Here is a 14,563-nt window from a genome sequence, read left to right as displayed (position 1 = left end):
CCCAAGCTGCCAGGCTGCACTGAGCACACCCCCGCCACCCCGCATCTCCCCTGCCGCCGAGACAGCTTTTGCCAATGGAAGGAGTACAAATATATTCATTGGCACCTTATCAGACATGCATGCAAAACTAATTAACATGGGGAGACATGCAAGCTGCCACCCAGCCACAAATACACACCCACGAGCATGCACACACACACGCACGCATGCACAAGGCAACCCTTGTCTAGGGGGGACATTCAAAAGGCTTTGTCACTAATTTAGGCATCTGTCTCAGTCTGGTCTGGTCCTCCTGGCTAGGCTGGAGTTGTGGTTTTTTTCCCACTCTGTTTGACAATGCTGGGAACATGCCCGGAGACCCCTCATTCAAATCACCCCTTGACAATGGTCTCATTGTGTGAGCATATAGAAAAGGGAAAGGATGGGGGAGAAGATGTGGAAGGGGGGTAAGGAATTAAAATGTGAACCCAAGGAAGTGTTTACTAACACAAGCCTCGCAGCTGCCCTGTCTCTCCTCCACCCCCTTCTTCCGCCCCCGGCCGCTCCAATGGCCCAGCTTGTCCCCAGCGCGAGGCGGGCAGCGGGACGGCAGGACAGTGGGACAGCGGAGTGAGAGCCGGAGCAGGAGGCTGCACAGAGGTCCAGGGAGAGATGGCAGACTGGAAGGATGAAGAAGCCTCAGGGCACTCGAGTCCTCAGCAGCAGAGGGGCAGGTACAGTTTTGGGAAGAGAAGATGGAGCCAGAGATGCCTTGGAGAGGATTAGTGACTTAAAATGCCCTGGGAAGGACATCTTCATGGAGGAGAAAGGGATTTATTGGTATAACCACTCCAAGGCTTTCCAGGCAGGGACACAAAGTGTTTAAACCCGGCCTTGTGGATTAGAGCGAGCGAGCAGACTCGCTGTGCAGTTTGGACTGCTCTCTGGTGCTGCTGCCAGACACACTACAGTGTAAGAAGAAAGGGAGGAAGCAGCAGGGAGTCAGGGCTGGGGGCTCAGGGAATGGACCAGACTCCCTTCAGGACCCGCCTGTCTGCCTATTGCTAGTTATTAAATATCAGGAGAAAAAAAAAAAAGAAAGGAAAAAATGCCCTGACCAACCCCGAGCCACGCCTGGGGAAGGAAATAGCGAAGATGCAGATGGGGGGTGTTAGCCCCCAGCCCCACCACGCTTGGCTGGCCTTGGCAGACACCGTTCAGCTGGAAATGCCCACGAGTCGGCAGAGCAAAGGGAACAGGAGCTGGGGAGGGAGAGAAGATGATGACAACGTTTTCCATATATGCAAATGCATCTGCACAAGATACCCAGAGGGAGACAAAACAAAGAGACCTCAAAGAGGCTGGCTCCGAGACCCGCACAAAGCCAGATACCTCCGTACACCCATGGTGTTTGCACGTGGAGACCTGTGCAACGTGAGATGTGATGCCGCCCAGAGGTTCCCCCCATCTGAGCAGATATCAGCCCAAAGAAAGCCTGGTTGAGGAGCCCAGTAAAAGCTGCAAACACAAATGCCACAATCCCACGTCCTCCTACAGAAACAGATGCACCTTAGGAGTACAAAACTATTCCTGTCCATCAGCTTAGTCAGAGAAGAGAAAAGCTGTGATGCAAACCCAAAAGAGCCCTGCCTTGGTGTGGCAGAGGCAGCCCAGCTCCCCTGACATTGCTCCTGCAGCCAGATCCACCACCTGGACCTTTGTTTGGTTTCCATAAGACGAAAGCTAAGAGATTGCTGGATATTGCTATAAACAAGGCAGGGCAAAATGACACACAGAAGCCCAAGAACGTGCATGATGGTGAAACATTTCCTTCCCACAACCACTGCGACAAAACGAAAGTCACTTGTGCAACCATTTCTGCTTAGAAAAGGGAAGCTACTGCCAAGTAAACAAATTGGTGCTTTTTATCCGAACAAGTGGTTGTGAGCTCTTTTATTGCCACATTCCTCTGCCCCAATATACAGGAATAAGCACTCGACATATAGTGACACGTAGGGACTCGGGGACAGAGCTGTGGTTTTAATAGGGCAATGCAGACACCGAATGAAATAAAACCCTACAGAGATCAGTCCTTGCCAGGACTCAAGGCTGAGAAAAGCTATTTGATGGTAAAGAGAAACAAGGACACTCACGATTCTGCTCTCATTTCCATGATGTAAATTTGGGCAGCTTTTACTGAACGCAATTAAATCCTCACTTAGGATTTAAACCAATGAAGCTGAGAGCAGACCTTGGTACAAGACCCACCTCTGGGCTCTTCCCCCAACTTTCTCTGCAGAGGTCAGCAGGAATTGTGGAAAAGTTGAGTGAAAAAGCAGGGGGATTCATAGCTCCCAATCAATGTGGACATTTCAAAGCCCCCTTCAGCTCCATCTCAGCTGTTCTTTCCTTCACCGGTCATTTTCCACTTTGCTCATAAAACCTTGGCTGCAGAGGAGAGCCAGTACCAGCCTCATAAGCACAAAACCTCAAAGGTATTTGGACATCTCTTTCCCTTTACCTCTAACGGGAGCTGAAGACCTCAGCAATCCTTCAACACATCCATTCCCTGTCTTTGGGGGCTGAATCTTCCTTTTCAATACCCCAAAGGTCCCAGTGTGGATCCCATGCAAGACCCTTGCAAGAAACCACACAAGACCCTCCGCTATTAACACCTCTTTGACTATTCTTTAAATTTTACTTTATTCTAAGGCAGTGCATTTTGAAGGCTTTTTTGCTCACCAGCCCAATTTAACACTCTGGGTTTCACAAGCAACAAGTGAGAAAACTCTTCACCTACTTGCACAACATAGGGAGGGTCACCTCCAGGCTGTGACCTTAAATCTATACATGCTTTTCCCCTCAGATGTTGAGAGGCATAAATCTCAACATCTCATTAAACATCTCTGCAGATCACTCAGAATAGACTGTCTCACAACATAACTTTTCGGCTGGTCACTACCCATGAACGGATGATTTTACATGACATTTATTCATGCAAATTGCAGAGGCTGTAGTCTGGTTACCCAGCAAGAGCGTAAAAAATTACAGTTTAGATGCATAAATGCTGGCACCATCATAGAAAGCATGATGAGACTGGAAACACATCCCTGGGTTTCAAATTCAGCGCAACAAAACTTAGAGCGAGTCCTTGTCAGATGGGGGTTTATCAGGAACGACCCCCCCGAAATGACCCAGTGGAGGCAGAGAAGGGCACGTGCAAGGCTGCAAGGGCTACGCAGAAATGAACTTCTCCTGCTGCATGTGCAGGAACCTGCCATGGGGAGAGCACACGCGACATTTTACGTCACTCACAAAGCCTACTCTGTCCAATAAAGTGGGGAAGTAAAACAAAGCATGAAATCCAGGCATAAATTAGCATCCCTCTAGTCTAGCTTTATTTGTGCTGCTGCTGCTATGGATTAGCATCTAGCTGGCTGACAGGCTGATAGGCAGACAGAAACAGGGAGAAATAAAAAAAAAATAAAATCAGTGGGTGTCTTTTTTTCTCTATGGTTCCTGGGATGTCTGCCGTCAAAGTGCAGACAGTGTTCATCCCTTTAGCACCAGAATTTTTCCATCTTCCTGGGAGAGCAATAGGCTCTGCAGGAAAGCGAATCCCCCTGAGATGTTTGTGCCTGCACCCTGCGAAGCTGGCACCCGTCATCTGACTGCAAGCCCAGTGTGAACCCGTCACATCCTCAGCCGGCATCCCTCCGGCATCCACAGTATCACTCTGGCAGCATTTACAGAGCCACAGAGCCCTGGGAGCAGTTACAGTGCAGGGCTGGGAGACCTTGAGGATGGCACCTCGCCACAGGCACACACGGGGAGCAGACACCCCGGGATTAGCTCTGGATCATGTTCACCAGAGCTCGGGGCAGCTGCTTCCTTCGCTGCTTTGCAGCCACGGCTGGGTTTGGTACCTGATCCCAGATGACATGACTGGGATCTCACACCGGCATCTCCTCTCTGTTTGTGTCAGAAATGTGTCACCGCTAGCTCCTCGGGCAGGGGGACCTGCAGAGAGCTTCCATTGGGCTGTCACACAGCCTCCTGCTCCTCAGGGCTGTGTGGCAAAATGAGTGGCCGTCACCAAAGACGTCCCTTCTCCTGGGGCTCGGTGGCTTCATGCCCACCCACCCTTTTCAAGCACAGCCACAAAGGGACAATGCTAAAGAGGTGCCAGTCCTGATGGCCACCACCTCAGCCCTTCCAAAACCAGACAGCCCTGCCAAAGGACATGCTGCTGCCCTGGCAACTTCAGGCAGCAGTGAGACACTGGGATGCTGACGGAAGATGATACCAACGCGGCACTCATGCCCAAACTGGAGGAACAACAAAAGCAAACTTGACTGTGTTCAAAACAAACTGCAAAACCCATTTCCACCCTCACTGAGCCATTCACAGTTTGGTTGGGCTCTCAGGTCACAGGAGATCTCTAGTCTCTGCCTGTCACTTAAGGAGCCAAACAGAGAGCTCAGTTTTTAGGCTACGAAAAGCAAATTTTCAGCCATTTTCAAAGGTGGCCTAGAAAACACAGACTAACTCTGCATAGCCATAAAGCAAGTCCCTCAGGAGCACAGCACACAGTTCGAACACCCCAGTGTCCCTCTGCCTGCCGGCGTGACACTTACTGAGTGGGTCTGATCAGAGGACACAGGTGTAAAAATTCCCCAGGATGCAGAGAATCCCTCCTTAGCAGAGTTCACGCGGCTCCCAGCCCCACAGCCAAGTGTGCTGGCCCTGCTGAGCACTGGTGCCAGCAATCCCAGGCTGACCTCGCCTTTGCAGCGTGGAGCAGGCAAGGCCTTGCTTGGAGCAGGCATCTGTGGCCAGCTCTGCATGCGCCATGTCCAAATGGGTCAACGCAGGCAGCTCTTCCCCAGAAGAGGCACAAGAGCATTCTGCAGGGCTTCGAGACAGCCGCAGCTGGGAAGAGCCCAAGCAGAGCGGATGTATCCCTGTTTCTCCAGTCATGCCTCCCCCAGCATGCATGATCCAAGGCTGGAATGAGACACATCATCACCATCCTCATCCCACTGCACACAGCAAGACAGTCCCCTCCACATCCACGCACCCACAGAGGCATCTATGGAAACATCCCGTGGTATCAGCAGGATGGCTTCTTCCAGGGGCTAGGAAGAAAAGAAGGATGAAGACAGTGCAGAAACCTGAGCCTTTGTTTCTCAGCACTCAGCCATGTTGCATGCTGTCGATGAGGTAGCAAAGACCAGCCACTTCCTACCACATCCTCAAGCTTTTGCAGCAATAGCAGGAACTCCTTTAACCTCTGACATTTGGGGATGAAAGGAGGCAGAAGTCAGTCAGAGCCTACAGAAATGCAACGAGCTGCAGGGAAGATTTTCCCTTTGCAAGGAAACAGTCCCCTAATGGGCTCCCCAGCCAGCGCTTATCTACATGAACCATTTGTTTCCTCCCCAAGCTCTCAGCTTGCTCTGCCACATCACCCATCCACCTGATTGCAAGAAAAATGAGTCTGATGGGTCCCAGCCTAGCACCTACTCATGAGCCCTCTCTATTTCTACTTTGCTCCTGAGTGCCATGCCATCAGGAAGCCCAGCCTGGGGACAGTGCAGGGCCACAACTGCTTTAAATGCTTGTACAAATGCAGATTCATGCATGCAGTTTGCCCTTCATTGTGGAGAGCTCCAGTACACTTCTGCATGAGATATATTAAAACTTACACTGGTTACAGCACATTCAGGCAAGTGGCCACTGGGGCCAGGGCTATGCCTATGAAATTATCACAAATGGACTGAAGAAGCACATTCCCCTGAGACACTGGTCCCCCTCCTGAGCATCATCAGTACGTCTAGTGGTTTAAACGGGACCCAAGCCAGCCATCATCCAACACAATGTAATCCAGGATACTTTGAGTTGTCAGGCTCTCTTTCACTCCCTGTTCAGTGTTACACAACATCTGAGACTGTCACTCTTGAGCTTTGAATACCAGGAGTCTGGATGCCCCAAATTGCTAAGCCTGACTCCAAAAAAACCCAAAGTGTTTGGAGGGATTTTTCTCAGACCGGTAATGCCTAAGCCCTACAAGGCCTTTGACTTGTTTCCAGAGTTTTCCCTGCAATTATAATGTCTCTAAATACATTTCTTGTTAGCATCATTTTATTACTTTTAAGTGAGAACTGAGACTTTCAAACAGCCCTTGATTACCATTGCTGGGGGTTTGCAACAGACACCTTAAATCCCAAGCTTTGCACTAAAACCCCTGTGAATCATTCTGGTCCAGCCTTGCCAGCTGCTCTTCTACCCAAAATGTGCCTACCCTTGAGAGCAGGATAGTAGAAGAAGGGAGAAAAGCTGGAAAACCGCCATTTCTAGGACTACAAATTAAATCAGGAGGAACAGCCCCAAAAGCCTCTCCTAGCCTTGATCACCAGCAGCAGCTATTTGTGAAGTTCCCACCAAATTTGTCCAAATGAGATCCAGAGGAAGAGACACATTGCTCCTGCCTTGTTAGATTTTCTGCCAAGCTCAGCCGTGGCTGCCCAGTATATGCAAACGTGGCCTGGTACCCTCTCCTTTGCGTGGCATCCTGGACACGTCCCTCTGCCTCTTGCTGCGCTCCCTAAATCACAAAGCCAGCAGCATCACTTGCAAGGTGCACGCCATGCCAGAGGCAGCAAAGCTGTGCTCCTCGCAGCCTCCTGGCCCCAGGCCTTCTGCCAACACCGCCCCAACATGGGGCACGCAGGCAAAAGAGCTGCCGGAGGAATCCACGCCAAGCAGCACTGAGCACGACCTTTCTGCTTTACAATGGTAACCTGAATCCTAAATACTGGATTTCTAGGCACGCATTAAAGCCATGAGACAATGGAGACGGCGAGGCTGGGGCTGGCTGCAAGCCAGCTCTGCGCTGGTCCTGACGGCGCCCGATGTTTCCCATTTCCTTCTTTTTTTGCCCTGGCAGATAAGCAAAGTCTCCATAAGCCAGGAGGCAGGTGCATGCACAAGCTCACCCGTTACTTGGGGACTGTACATGACTCACCCTCCATGGAAGGTGGATGCCCGAGAAGACCCAGAGCAGAGCAGTGGTTGTCTTCCTTGCTCACTCGCTCTCTCATACAAGCATTGCTTCTCCTTTAATTGGTTTCATTCATGGCAGCCCTTTGCTAAATGTAATTATGCCAGGCTCTCTCCATCTGTCTGCATTCAGGAAGAGCCATCACTCTCAGTGTTTTTATTTTCAATCTTTATTTCTGTATTAATCCCCCCTCTGCAGCTCACATGCACAACAATGTCCAGGACCTCCTGAGGACATACAGGCACCAAATGAAGAGCAGGATTTGTCCCTGGTTCTCTTCTGGCTGTAGGACATTTTTTCACGTGGAGAGCCCCATACCTCAGTCGCTCTCTGTAACCACCTCCATCTCTCAACAGTATCTGCACAAGCCAGTCCTTCTGCAGATACTTGAGAGCTGTCTGGGAGCCCAGGCAAGAGGAGATAACTTGATTTTGTCTGTACCCACAGACACAGAGATATCTCTGTCCTGTCTTCCCAAGCCCAGTACGTAAAGGTAGCAAGGAGATGTCTGCTCAAATTGACATGGATTGCTTTCCACATGAAGACCGCATTCAGTCCTACACAAAGTAATGTGCTAATTTTCCTACCCAGGAACGCAGTCGGGGTGAACACAGCTGAGCACAGGGATTAACAAACCCCAGCTCTGCAAGGGCAGCTCATAGCTGCATGGCTGAGGCTGTAAAGTGCCCAATGCACCCAGAAGCATTTTGTCCCTTGGGGTACATTACCCAAGGTCCTTACACCTTCCTCAGCCAGGGTAGGTAGATCTTGGGGGAAAACACAATGCTAAAGGAGCTGTTGGTTTATCGAGATCAAACCCAGCAACACAGACCCTGGGCAACCAAGCACCATCTGGTGACCGCCGGCTCCTGACACAATAGCCCACGTTGGCATGTTTATGATAGAGACCAGAGGCGGATTCCCATTATTCCCATCAGATCCTGTGATGTGGTTTCAGGAGAAGGACCATGAGAAGCAGATGGGATGGCAGAAGAGAAAAGAACGCAGCGAGACAGACAGACAGGAGAGATTTATATGAAGCTAAAGCGCATACCCATAAACATGGGATAAGTAAATAGCATGTAAGTATGAAATTAAATGCGGGGAATCCATGGCATCCAGTAATCAGTCAAATATCTCCTTCACCTCTTTTTCAGTTTATCATTGGCATTTTAAAATATTTATGCCAATAAGTAACCCAGTTGTATATTGTAACCCTGCAAACATTGGCTGGGATCTGAGATTCGTCCCGACAGACAATTCATTTTTACAGTTATTTTTGGACTCCCAGCTTTCGTGGAACACCGGCTCTCTGTGTTGGATTTTATGCCCCTGAAATGTATTTACAATGCATGGCATGTGTATTGTGCATTACACACTTAAATCATTGCTTTTCATTCATCGCTTATAAAAAAAAATTGCAATATCCTGAAGCTCCAAATACTCAAATTCAAAATATTACTGCTGCGTTTTCAGAGTAATACTATAAAAAAACGTTGTGTTTTTACATAAAGGAGGGAAAATTGATCATGAGGAACATGGATTCCCAAGATCTGGGAAGAAGGAGAGTTTGGATTTCATACCACAATAAATGAAAAATATGAAAATAAAAGCTGAAAACCCCACAAAGGTTTATTTTCTAAACAAGAACATAGAAACATTTTGTCACTTAAACAAAGGGAGGAGGGCGGGGGAGGCTCCGCATCCCTGGCTTGCTCTCTGCAACGGACAAATACTATCAGAAACAAAAAGCATGGCATAGTTAGCAGAAGCGGAGCTCAGCGCTTTAGATTTAATGATATGTATTTAAGTTCCTTTTAGGGGAAGCCTTCTGCAATCGTTGGTGGGGAAAAAAAAAAAAATCATGGTTTTAAAGGCTTCTGTCATTGTTGCCTACGATCCGAAGAGAAAGGCGCTTTCTTTGTCATCCGGGGGTTTATGGAAACACCTTAATGTGTCCTTTTCATAGGTGAAGCAAGGCGCACAAAGCAGCCGCGTGCCAACGCGTCCCCCCCGCCACTGGCAAAATAAATAAATGGAGGAACGCAGGGACGGCGGCCGTCGTAATCCCCCGGCAAAGCGGCAGCGAGGATGGTCTGGCGGGGTAAATATCGCATGTCTCCTGCCAAACCCCGCGTGGGCTATTGTCCCACCACCCCTTTTAGATGTCATTAAGGATTTTTCGCATACAACCAAACGAGCAGAGGGGACGAACACGCTCGTTCCTTCCCCACCAGTTGGAGAAGCCATGACGAGACGGATGGGAGCTGGCGTGGGGAAAACACAGGGCAAATTAGGAAGTATGTTAATTCAATTAATATCACAGAGGGGCTGGCGGGTGGGGGGGGGGGAGGTGTGTGCGCAGATTTTCCGCCCGAGGAAGGAGGTGGCAGAGAAAGAACTGGGGCATGCCAGCTCCCGTTATTGTTCTGCCTTCATCGGTAATTAGCAAGATAAGGAGGGGACGGCATGAGGGAGGCAGCGTGGCGAGGACGAGGCAGCGCTGCACCCCACCTCATGCCCATGCGGCCATCTTACAGGCGGCGCTCGCTTCCCGCAAAATGGCCGCCGGGGCCCACGCTGCCTCAGGCCCGCGACCAGCCTGCCCCAGCGGGCTCCCCTCCGCCTGGCCTGAGGTGGCTGGCACCCGGCGACTGGGAGCAGCGGCAGCCGTTCCGTGGGCCCACAGGGAAAGGGGGGTCCTCAGAGCAAGGGAGTTGCCATGGTGGGCCGGAGTGCGCTCCCAAGGCCTGGCGAGCGGCCATCTTAGCCCGGGCCCTGCTCGCGGTGCCAAGGCACTCAGCGCACAGCACTTCCACAGCGCTGCTGACTGGAAGAATCATCATACGCTTCTCCTTCACCAGGCAGCACACATTGCCTAGGGCCTGCCCGTGGTCATGGAAGCAGCTGTGCCCTTGCCATGGCTTTCCCCTCAGATGCGAGTGCTGCATGAGCAAATGCAGGGTTAGCCCCATGCGGGCAGCTGCTTTTGGGGCACAGCTGCCTGCCTAAATGTGTCCCAGTGAGCATCGTAAGCTGCCGGGCACTGGGCCGGCCCTGGAAGACACAGCCTGAATAGGTACAGCAATACAGGTCAGTGGTCCGAGAGCTACAAGGGAAAACATTGCCTGCCCGGACATCAGAGAGTGAGTTATGGGCAAATTCTGCCTTTCTCCTGGTCAAAACAAAATAAATCCCAAACCAAAACTGCAGCGATATCAGTAAAGAAGATGTGAGCCTCCTAAATCTTAACACAAATTTAAAACAAGGTCGGTTATAAAAGGAAAAGGCACAGTTATACAGACAACATGGACAAAGCTCCACCTGCATTTCCCACTCCACAGGAGCTTTACAGTGGAAACATCAGTGTTGTTCAGCTCTCCAAATGAGCAATACCAAATACCAACCAAGGAACCCTCATCCTTGGTCTCAGGCTGTCCTCAGGACAGTTACAGCAATTACTGACATTAAAGCAGTATTTGGGAAGCATTTCATGTGTCTTTAGCCACAATGGGGCTACTTCATACGGTGCAATAGGCACACGATGCACATTGAAAATTCGGCATCTGCTCCAGTTCTCTGCAGAGAACCAGAGCATGAGGGTGATTGCAACCGCACGCAGACAAGGCCGTGTTATACATCTCGGTTAGACAGTGAAACATAAGGGATGGCAGGCTAGCTGCTCCGCTCCGGGGTTGTCTACATGGAAAACCACACCATTATAATGACAGCACTATAGGTCAACTGCTACTGCTCCTCACCACGCTGGTGCACATCTCCACTCTTAAACTGGCGTTCTCCAGTTTAGCTTAAACTCCTTCCAGCATGACATAACTGGTATATAGGAGAGTCCTGCCTTCTGTGAAAGTAAATATCCACGGAGGTTGTACACATATAGCTCCTTGCTTTAAAATTCACCCCTCAACCATACGTCTGTAGCTAGACCTGCCCTTCGGCTAACCTTTCTGTACTCCACACACTTCTCGGCTGTTCACAGTGCCCGTGAAACACTATTACACCCTGCTTCCCTTGGGTGCTAATCCTGCTTGTCAACCCAAAGGCAGAAGCAGACGGTGGCTTGGCATTTTGATTACGTTGTGATCTGTTTGAACCTTCCAGACTCTTTTGATGTCTGTGCAAATTTGAGAGGGGGAGCCTTCATCCTCCACAATGAAACTCCGCTATCACACAGTGAAACATCTCGGGACTCCTATGTCCATAGCCATCCCTAGATTTGAAGCGGGGAGGGGAGTTACGGCTCCTCCAGGAAGAGTCTGAATTTCAGACTAACCAGTTCTGGCCTCTGAGCAGAGGATACCACGGGGACAGCGTGTTGCTCTTCAAGCAAATGCATGCATAGGGAGTGTGCGCATGCACAGAGACACCATATTTATACAAATAGATGCATTCATAGGAAAATGCAAATAGCATCCTCTTCCATCCCAGGCTCCCTTCGAGCTCCTGACATCCCAAGGTTTCAGAGGAGTACAACTGAGCTTCAGATCAAACATTAGCCCTGCGGGGGTTCCCTCAGGGAAGCAGCCATGCACCGGGGTCTTTTCCCCGCTTCCATGTGAGGTTTCCCGACCTGGCCTTCCTTGGGTGCTCTGTTCTGACACACGTACGACACACGCACGCGCATGCAGAGCCCTGCTAAAAGGCGCTCTGGGAATTGAGCTCTGCTTCCTCCTTCTTCTAAATCAATTGTCATAAATCAGCTTTTGTTTTATTTTTAACAAAGCGACAGAAATAATCTCCATGCACAGCCCTTGCCACTCCCACAGGCCCGTCTTTTGGCACAAGCTGCCCAGGGCCCCCCGAGGACACAGGCAGGGGAAGACAGCAGGGTAAGAAAGACCAGGAGAGGCTGCTTTCTGGTGCACAGAAATATGCTTCTCATCTCTTGAGCCCATTCCTTGGCAGGCAGTGAGGCAGCGGGATGGGAAGGGGGCTGGATGGCAGGTAAGGCACTCCCAACCTTCCCAACCCAATCCCCAGCTGGCCCCTTCATCCCCAGCCCACTGAGGTGCCTGCTTTAGACCTGCATTTTGCCTTGAGCTCTGCAAACCGTGGTTTCTCTCACTCTTTAGTACCAGCAAGAAGTGACCCTCGCAGCACCATTGCAGCAATCAGTGGGCTGACATGCAACTTGTGACAGCCTGAGTTCTGCCTGCCTGTGGCGCAACCCTCTCTCCAACACAGCCAAGGACCCATCCCTCCTCCTCCTCCTCCTCCTCCCGTCCCACTCGTCCAGGTCCAGGATTCAGACATATGGAGACATTTCTTGATGAAACCTATCAGTGGGTGAGTGGCAGCTGAGCAGGTACCGAGCAAGATGTGGGGCCAGACAGTAGCCAGGGGGGAAGGCAGCGGGTGGAGGGAACGTGCCTCGGGAGGAATACTCACAAAGGGCTGCTTTCATTAATAAAACATTCCCCCCTCAGTCGCCTTTTGATTTGGGTGTAAGAATTAACCCCATCTGCCCAACAGCACGCTACCTACCAAGTCATCTCTGCTGAGGAAGGTTGTCTGACGTGTCCGCTCAATTGCTATGCCTCCCCCCGCCCTTGGTCCTCAGCTCTCCAGACCCCCTCCAAACACCTCACCAGCCTTGCTGGGTCTGCCCTGTTGAGGAGATCTTCTTCCCACAACATAGATTAGACCCAGTGAAAATAGGCTTAGTGAAAATACCATTTCACTACTAATGCACCCCTCACCTTTACACTCTCTCACACCCAGAAAGATTATAACAAATCCCCATCACCTTTTGCCCCTACTAACTACTGCTCCTGTCTTTGCACTGCACGCCTTCTACCATGAGTAGAAAGATGGGCACAGGGTAGTACTTATATATATACACACACATATATCTAGTCAGCATTGGAGATACTCAGCCGCAGAACACAGATCTCCCTGCACAGCATCTCGCCTTGTCATGACATCCCAACCAGTCCCTCTCTACTGTAATTGCAACGCCTGGTCCTTGGGCATCATCAGAAAGTTGCAGCAAATTCTGCGTTGGCTTAAGCACGATCTGTCCGTTCAAAATTGGGGCGGGGGGGGGGTGGGGTGTTGCTTTTACATCACTGAGACATTTCTATTCTCTTTCTGTTTCAAGTAAAACCGAGATGCAGAGATGCCTTCGAACAGACAGCCCCTTCATTTTTCCAGAGGTGTGTTTTAATGAGTGACTCGCCTTCCAAAAAGAGGCCGGCGGAGGGGAAGGATGGCAGATTCTCCACACAAATTCAATAGCTGGTAGGTTGCCATGGGCTAAAGCATTTCTTTGCACACATGAAGGGAAGGGACTCTAGAGCACTAAGGGTTTTGCCTCCCATGAGTTATAGCTCTACCCTTCAAGAGCGGAATAAATGCTTTATCCCATTGCAGCCTGCGATGTATTCTACATAGATGGATTGATTTCCCCTATTGTTCTTAATAAATCCTGGCGCATGAAGAAACTCGCTGCACAGCCATTTTTCCTGCCTTGTTCTACCTTGCAGAAGTAATAAGGGTCAGATGTGACTGCAGTGGGAAGCAAAGGCCGTACACGAGGCGGTACTTTGCTGGATGCAGTGGGTGTGCTTGCAGGGGCTCGGTGGGTGCAGACAAGCAACAGTCTTTTCTCTGTTTATTCCCTCTTCTAGTCTAAGCTGAGGAAAAGGGGAACCATGGCTGGGTACTGCAGCATCAGCATGGCTCCGAGGGGAGCAGCCGCTCTACAAGCTGAGCCTGCACAAGCCCCCCTGCTCTGCACAGGGAAAGGCAAGACTCTGGCCCTCTCCGACCGGAGCTCTCACTATGTCTGATAAATACAGGGCTGAGCCCCACACCACCGTAGAGTCTCCCCAAGCACACCCTGTGCCCTGTCGTGCCCTGACAGTCAGACCTGCCCCTGCCCATGTCCCAGCTGAGAGGAGCCCATACCACCTGTCCGCGGGCTCCTCTGGATTTTAAAAAACAAAAAAAAAAACCAAACCAACCCCCCTCTCAGTGACTCCTGACTGCACAATTCAGACCCCCTGGGTTTTTGTTGAAAGGCTCTTTCCCTCCCTACTGCCTTTTCTACTCGCAAGGTTGACACCCATCCTCTTTCTCTGCTCCAGGAGGGTGTTTGCCGGCCACAGCTTCGTTGGTGCCCAGCAAGGAGGCACTGCTGGGCTTCGGGAAGCAGGTGGCTTTGCATGGACCTGCCTTGGCCACCTGCCTTCAGCTCTATCCAGGCTCCCTGGATTATCACTGCTGGCCTTCTCTAGCAGCAGCTAACAACTGGCCCCGTTTCAAAAGCCTGTCTGGGAAATTTGGCGGAGGGAAGGAAGGAGGGAGGGAGCAGGTAAAAGGGCTGGTCTCCCACGCACAAGCTGGACTCAATCCTTCAGCAAGGCTCCCAGGGACTCACCTCTCCTTGCTCAGGTGGAGACGTCCCAGCCCATCCCAAGGCATCCCACTCCACGAACTCGCAGTCATGTCTGATTAAGGAAAAGAGAATTTGTCTCAATTAGAAAGAGGCTCCCATATGCA

General features: G+C 50.7%; 1 protein-coding gene across 1 annotated transcript in view; it reads right to left on the bottom strand.

Annotated features, from left to right (window-relative positions):
• The window catches only part of LOC141928546 (uncharacterized), a 41,396-nt gene that overhangs the window by 10,948 nt on the left and 15,885 nt on the right, over positions 1-14,563 (bottom strand). The window contains exon 4 of the mRNA XM_074836940.1: positions 14,442-14,511. Within this exon, the coding sequence (XP_074693041.1) occupies positions 14,442-14,511 (70 nt within the window). The remainder of the gene's footprint in view (positions 1-14,441; positions 14,512-14,563) is intronic.

Source organism: Strix aluco, chromosome 12 (assembly GCF_031877795.1).
Source record: "Strix aluco isolate bStrAlu1 chromosome 12, bStrAlu1.hap1, whole genome shotgun sequence".
Taxonomy (NCBI): Eukaryota; Metazoa; Chordata; class Aves; order Strigiformes; family Strigidae; genus Strix; species Strix aluco.
This window is presented reverse-complemented; position numbering and strand designations above follow the sequence as displayed.